The sequence below is a fragment of the Triticum urartu genome, chromosome 4 (assembly GCF_003073215.2).
Source record: "Triticum urartu cultivar G1812 chromosome 4, Tu2.1, whole genome shotgun sequence".
Taxonomy (NCBI): domain Eukaryota; kingdom Viridiplantae; phylum Streptophyta; class Magnoliopsida; order Poales; family Poaceae; genus Triticum; species Triticum urartu.
In genome coordinates this window covers 16,475,164-16,482,580 of record NC_053025.1, presented here as the reverse complement: position 1 = coordinate 16,482,580, position 7,417 = coordinate 16,475,164, and the positions used below count along the sequence as shown (strand labels likewise).

General features: G+C 44.5%; 1 protein-coding gene and 1 non-coding gene across 2 annotated transcripts; both read left to right on the top strand.

Annotated features, from left to right (window-relative positions):
* Window positions 1–1,129: 1,129 nt before the first annotated feature.
* On the top strand, window positions 1,130–5,977 carry LOC125554534. Its single transcript, XM_048718060.1, has 5 exons — window positions 1,130–1,496; window positions 1,654–2,286; window positions 2,364–2,450; window positions 5,797–5,874; window positions 5,953–5,977. The coding sequence occupies exons 1-4, from the start codon at window positions 1,130–1,132 to the stop codon at window positions 5,838–5,840; spliced, it is 1,131 nt and encodes a 376-aa protein (XP_048574017.1). The 3' UTR covers window positions 5,841–5,874; window positions 5,953–5,977.
* On the top strand, window positions 4,862–4,948 carry LOC125555140. The gene has a single exon (XR_007304567.1). It is a non-coding gene; the product is annotated as a small nucleolar RNA Z161/Z228 (small nucleolar RNA).
* Window positions 5,978–7,417: the final 1,440 nt, after the last annotated feature.

Sequence of the window (7,417 nt, the reverse complement as noted above, 5' to 3'; positions counted from 1 at the left end):
GACCGCCTGCCGCCACGCACCTCGACCGCCTGCCGCCGCCGCCACCACCGCCATCCCGGCGCTTCCCACCTTCGGCCTTTTCCACGATGCTCCGTCTCCGGCCGTCTGCCCTGACTCCCAGGCAGCCATAGTCTGAGCTCATCTACCCTGATTCCCTGACATCGACCCCCGAGCTTCTTTCCCGTCAATTCCCAGGGCTAGGCCATTCGCCGCCTTCCACGATCCATATCTTCATCGGCACCCTTTCACTTCCGTCATGGCAATGCAAGACCATCCTTCTCCGTGTGGCCACCACCCCCAAATCCTCTTGGATAAAAAATGTTTAGTGGGCGAGTTGAAAAATTCCACTACCGCAAAATCCAAGAATAGCAAAGGGGTTCACTTGGAGGTTTCTTTTGAAGCAGTTGACCCTCCAGCCATCTCACTGTGCCTGGTCAGCTGCGTTGATCAGACCGGGGATCGCTTGACAGCACCGCCTCATATACTTGGTGTAACTGGAGGCTTTGTACTGCTGGCTATCACCTTCTCGGACAGTGTCAACCGTTACTTGTTCATCGACTATTTTGTTTACAAAGCAGGGCCCGATTTCGCCTCTCTTCATCTTCTTGCAAGGCCATACCCGTCTTCTTTTTCGCCAAACATGGCTGCCATCTTGCCTGTTAGTGATAACAGTGAAGACTTTGCTGTCATTTTCCCACATGTTGAATATTTCAGACTTGAGTCTCGCAAACATTACACACTCCACATATATTGATCTGACACGAATGATTGGCACTCTCAGGTCGCTTGTATCGCTGAGGATAATGAGACAAGGAATGCCAGGGATAAGCTATTGCTTCATAATACCATGAGCGTGGCATATGCAGAAAAGGGTATCATAGGTTGGATTGATCTCTGGTGGGGAATTCTCTTATGCAATGTTTTGGATAAAAAGCCTACCATCCGTTTTGTTCCGTTGCCAGTTCCGGAACCGTGTGATACGTCTGAGTTCCATTTGATGTTTGAGAATCTCACTCCAAGACCACACCGTCATGTGACGATATTCAATGATTTGATCAAGTGTGTTGAGTTAGATTTTCATGTGCAAGATGCTTTCTTCAACATGAAGCGAGCAAAGGATTATGGCTGGATGGCTAAAACATGGACCAGATCAATTTATTCAGATGTTTGGTGTGATGGCTTGACGATTGATACATCTGAGATATCTTTCACCGACTCAAGTTTGCCGAATTTGTTGCCTGGGATGTTTGATGAGGAAAACAATTTGACTTGGAAGAAATTGACTAGTGCTGGTCCTACATTAAGCTTGCTTGTTGACAATGTTATTTACATTATGGCGAACAAGAGCATGTGCCATCCGACAGCATATGTACTTACGGTGGACACCAAAAGTTTGAAGCTCGAGTCTGGTGCGCAGTGTGCTCCTCAAAAGACGGCGTGGTTCGAACCAACATATGAACCGTGTGTTCTTTTTAGCTCTTTTGGCACGACTTCAGGTACTCGTCCCTAATAAATTTACGGAGTTAACAAAAAATTGTAATAACCGGAAAAGCACTAGTTAATATGGTAGTCTGATAACACATGTAATTAGTTGCTTTTTTGTTGATGAAAACATTACTGTTGCCTTACATTATGCTTTGCATTTTTTTGCAGAGTTGGTTAAAGAATTTGAAACCAAAGGGACAATATTTGAAATCAAGGAAGGGCCGGTGCTCTCGGTGGTGTCGAAGCGTCTCCGTGTGCTGCGGAAGAAGCAGAATCGCATCGCGCAGATGGAGGAGTCCGTCGCTGCCGGCAAGATGCTTAACCAGGAGCAGAAGGAGCTCATGCACTCCAAGCCCGTCATCGCCGCGCTCATTGACGAGCTTGAGCGCCTCCGCGTACCACTCTCCACTGCTCTCACCAACGAGCTCTCCACCGTCCCTGCACCTGCTGCCGGTTCCTCATCCTTTGGCTCCGATTTGTCCATCCAGGACCTCCTCGCGCTCATCTACTTCGGCTCCCTTTTTTATGTCAAGTCACCGAACGAGTTCATCGCCACCATGGTTGCACGCAAGAACGAACGGAGCATCTGCATCACCCACGGCTACGTATGGGATGATACCGTGGACCTGCTCGTGGAGAACGACCTTGATGCAGTGTCTGCTGTGGCGGCCCTTGCCGCGGCTCGCCCTTCTTCCGCAGATGGTGTCTCCCACCATGACGCACTCCAGGCCTGTGCCCATCATGCCTGCCTATGGCTAACCCGTGCTGATGCGCCGATCCACCCTGGCTCCTCTGTTACATGTGAGGGTTGATATAGGTTTGTAATTTGGTTTGATTTGAGGTGATTGCTGATTGAAATTTGTGGCCTTTTGCTGTAGATGCTGCGGTGAGGTCCAAGTTAGACAGGATCATGGCATCAGACTACTACACAGCACCTGCAGTTGCTGGGAACCATGGAGCTGAAGGTTTGCAGGCACAGATGAGCATGACCGACTCACCAGAGGCACCATCACTCAAGGAGACCCTAGCTGCTGAAAATCACAAGGTGAAATAGCAAATTGCACTCCTTAGTAATTTAATAGTATATGCTTAGCATGGTGAAGTGATCATTGCCCTGAAACTTTGTTCTGATCTTTGTCAACGATTGATCTGCTGTAGTGCACAGTGCTCCTAGTATTATTATTATCATCATTGTTGCTGCTGCTGGTGCTTTTTGTGCTGATTCAGTAGTAATGATCAATGTGGATTATAGCTTTAATTGGAAAACTGTAAGGTCGATCCATTTGGGGTGTATATTATGCTGTTTCATATGGATGTTGTGCGCCGTTGCTTAGATATAACAGACAGTGCCTGTGCATTGGTGTTCTGGAAAAAACGCTGAAAATAATAACTTAAAAACTATGATCTTTGTATAATATTATGTGTAGTGCTACCACTATCTAGGTACAGGATGGTCTCTATTCTGATGGGTCTTCGCAGTTTGCAAACATAGTAATTGAGTTTTTGTTGTATTAAAGATTATAAATATCACGCGCTAGAATTCATCATATTGCAGTCATGCAATAAAATGATTGTTTATTGTACATTTGTTCCTTTTTTACTTTGTTGGCCATTACTTAAAATGCTGGTTGAAAAGAACAGCAATCCCAATCCCTGATATCAAAACATTCTGAAAAGGATACACATGTAAATTCTCTTGTATTTTATTACGTTTGTAAATTTAACGGAAAAAGCTGGCATTTCTGCAGCATGAGTGGAGAAACCAAGTTTAGCGCTCTGACAATATTTGTACCCATTGTGTAAAACAAGTTTGGAGGCGGCCTCTCTGCATTGCAGTGTGCAGGGGTATGGCTTGCCTCGTATAATCCTTCCCCAGGCCCCACCTGGCGTAGGAGCTTCTAGCACTGGGTCTCCTTTTTTTCTGTACAAGTTTTGTGCCTCTAAAGATTACATTTTAGAGCCCAGATTTGTTTCTTTTGCTCAGGCGCAAAAAAGTGTTTGTTTTTCCAAGAAAACCTACTGGAATCTGAATGGTTCAAACATTTGCATGTGTAATTTTACCTGAATTTTAGACACTCAGAATTATTTATTTACCATCCACTGAAGGAGCACATGCTCCTGGGACCTGGGGACCATTTTACTCCTATCTGTCATTCTTACTTCTTGTTGCTTATCTACTTTATGATTACAAGTCTAGGACTTGTGACCAACATTACTTTGATAACACAACTTAATAGTTGTATATTCTTTGGGTCTGGTAATATATGTTCGTTGGCATCCTAGCTGTGTACTTCGATATTATTGCTAGATTACTTTTCTGAGTTGCAGATTCTCTTTCATAACTATAGATCATTCGTAATCTTTGTTAAGTCCCGAGGGATCTTCTTTGACTTCCATTTGAGGAATTCTTATTATTTTTAGCCGCAATCTCCTAGGCGCATTGCAATGCTGCTAGTTGCAGAATCTATAGCCCTATTGTTCTTGCCAGTTTTGCAGTTCGTTGCGCAAGCTTGATTGTTGAGATAGTATGTAATTATTTACTCAGCATTAATATGACATGGGTAAAGCTCCAGCCTCTAGGGCTCATCATAAAATCACTTGCAATTTAAATATGTATAGAAGTTATAGTGTTGCTCTTTTGTGTGTGCTAACACTAAAGGTAGTGTCATTTTCCTAAATTGCAAAATGGGATTTCTAACCTAAGAGTTCACGTTCACAGTTCTCCATTCTTTATAACAGCATTGTGATATTTTTAGTAACAATTTTATGCTGGCATTGCTTCTGCATTGATTTCCCTAGATTTAAACCTGTGTGTACGTGTACAGTTCTTTATGCTTTTAAAACTAAAAATCATGGTATATTCACTGTAAATCGTCCAAGCATCACCTACTGCATGTTGCCTCAGACATTATATTTAGAAACTGTACAATGTCCATCTCCACCTTTTAGTATTATGATTATTGGAACAAAAGCTAGACAGCACTGTCATCACCTTACTACACCTTTGGTAATATCACAGTTCTTTGGTGTAGAGTACTATTAAAATGCACCTACATACTCCCTCCGTCCGGAAATACTTGTCATCAAGATGAATAAAAGGGGATGTATCTAGATGTATTTTAGTTCTAGATACACCCCTTTTTATCCATTTTGATGACAAGTATTTCCGGACGGAGGGAGTACATACCTATGATAAATCACTGAGGTGGGGTACACATTTGAAATGATGCATTAATAATTAAGTAGTTCTCCTGGATAAATTGTGCTGTCTTGCATTTTCCAAACAGCCAATCATGAACTTGGGTTATCGTTTAACTTTTGTGGTGTTTTCCCATTGTTTTGGGTTGCTGGGAATTCAAGTACTGTTTTTATTTTGTGCCATATGATGAGAGACCTTATCCAACTCACAGCGGTCGTCTGGACACTTAGTGTGTAATGGTGCATACATATTTCGCTGATGGCATTTCAGTTTTTTATGCATAAAGGATTTGATTTCCCGGAGAGCATTGTGTTAATGCAAGTTTTAGAATAACCCGAACTCCTGAAACTTTTGCCTCGGTCTTCACTGAAGATTTTTGGCGTTATTTGCTGGTGGCTGCCCTGTGAGCCATGCCCATGCTAGTGTCTTGGTAGTTGGTGTAGATTGATATAGAGAAGAAAATGCAGGTACATGTAATTGTTATTCTTGATGAGAGGGTCACATTTCCTAGAGGACTATATGGTTCCTCCTGGTTAGCCGTATTCTCGACTGGACTCCTTGCCTCTGTAGGGTCAGTCGTATAATAAGTAAATATATCTCAAGCAGGACAGCAGTTGCACTTTGCTAGGAGGCTAAGCTGCCAGCTATAGTATTTTCTTTTCAGGGATGCCTTTTTTAATTGTGCTGGATGCAAATAATCAACCACTATATCCAGAAAGCAAAAGCACTACTAATTTTCTGATACTAGCATATGTGATCAGTCATGACTATGAATGTTCACCTAAAGCACTACCATGTACGAAGTGTTTTCTGCAGATGAGATTAAAACAAGATATCTTGCTAGATTTATTATTTTGGTTACTGTGAAGTGTCTCTACTGTTGCTTAGTCGTGTTGGCTTGGTTATTCATTTTGTGTTTGTTCTAACACCCAGAAGCTGAGCTATGATAGACTGAAAAATGGTACACATTTTGTAATTATTAGATGAGTGTTTATATTTAAAATTTACACGGTTTTAATTGGGGACATTTTGAGGGGTCTGTTTGTTGACCTCTGAAAGTAGAAATGATTAAAGCTTATATTGATCTTGTTGGTATGTTTACTTGTTGACAGGAGGACGAGGAAGATTCCTCGCATGCCACAGAAATCGACAATGATCATCAGTCTAATGCAGCCGATGTGCAAAATGTGGTAATGACTGGATGACCTGTGGAGTGTTTTTCTGTGTATATAATATATATCTGGCTGATACTAACATGCCAACTTCAGGATGGTAAAACCCTGGTGAACCCTCGTGTGGAATATCGCGTGGCTGAGGCAGAGTAGGAGAAATTTGATGTGAAAGAACAAGATCAGATGTATGCCGAGCCAAAAAAGCGACAGTTTCAGCACCCTCGGCAATCTTGTCAGAACCAGCGAGGTGGTGATCGTGGCTGGAGGGGGGCCTACCCTAATGGCCGCAGCGGGCATGGAGGCGGCCGTGGCATGGGCAGCAGATACGAGAATGGGCGTGGAGGTGGTGGTGGCGGCGGCCGTGGCATGGGCAGTGGATACGAGAATGGGCGTGGAGGTGGTGGTGGTGGCTGTGGCATGGGCAGCGGATACGAAAATGGGTGTGGAGGTGGTGGTGGATACCAGAATGACCGGGGTTGTGGTGGCGGATACCAGAATGGCCGGGATGGTGGTGGCAGCAGCTGGTATCAGAACAGCCGGGGTGGTGGCGGCGGGTACCAGAACAGCCGGGGTGGTGGTGGCGGTGGCGGGTACCAGAACAGCCGGGGTGGTGGTGGCAGCGGCGGGTACCAGAATAGCCGGGGTGGTGGTGGTGGCGGCGGGTACTACAACAACGACGATGGGTACTACCAGCTGAGGAACTTGAACAACAGGGGCAGGGGCGCAGGGAGGTGGCCACGCGGACACCGAGAGGATTGAGGCAATGGCATATGTGGAAGTCTGGGAGGTCAGGAGAGGGAAGGGGCAATGTGGATGTTTGGGAGCCATTTTGTTATTATAGAACTACGGAGTATGTAATAACCTAGCCTGTGGGTATGTCGCAATCCAGTCCCTCCCCATCTGCGAGTTTTTTTGTTGCTCCAATGAGTGCATAATGGTTGGTTGGTAAATGTGGAATCTCGTTGAAAGTAGCTTCAGGTCATACATGTGTTGCTTCTTTTTCTGGCTGTGTGAGTTGTCATATATTTCCGGTTGGTTTATTATTTTTGTTAGATGTCCTTCTACGTCATTCCTGTTCATTTTCCAGTGTTTGTGTTTGTGTTACCTTTGTTTGTTCTGGCCTGTATCGTAGCTCTTCAAAAAAAGAAAAAAAATACTGTTTGTTCGTGAATGCTGATCGAGATTTTGGCTTTTGTCTTTAATAATCCTGATTAAGTGTCCACCGTAGATGATTAATGCATAGTTGCGGCTAGGTCTTGCATGCGCAGGAGTGCAACTGGAACACAAAAAAATGTTTTACGTGAGGTCTACTCGCATGGTTTGTTTACCGTTTGGAAAGATTCTGGGAGACTTTGTCAGGCAACTGACCATTTTCGTTTCTTGCAAGTTCTCCAGCTACTCCAATCGATGATGGAGAGCTTCTGGCGGGACGCTTGTCATCCCTCGCCGAATGGGCACACATGGCGGCCGGGACAGAGACGCCAACGGGGGAACGCCCTATCTAATGGTTGCATGGTGGCCGGCCGAAAATTGGGTCGGCTGCCGTTGGCTTTTCCTTATG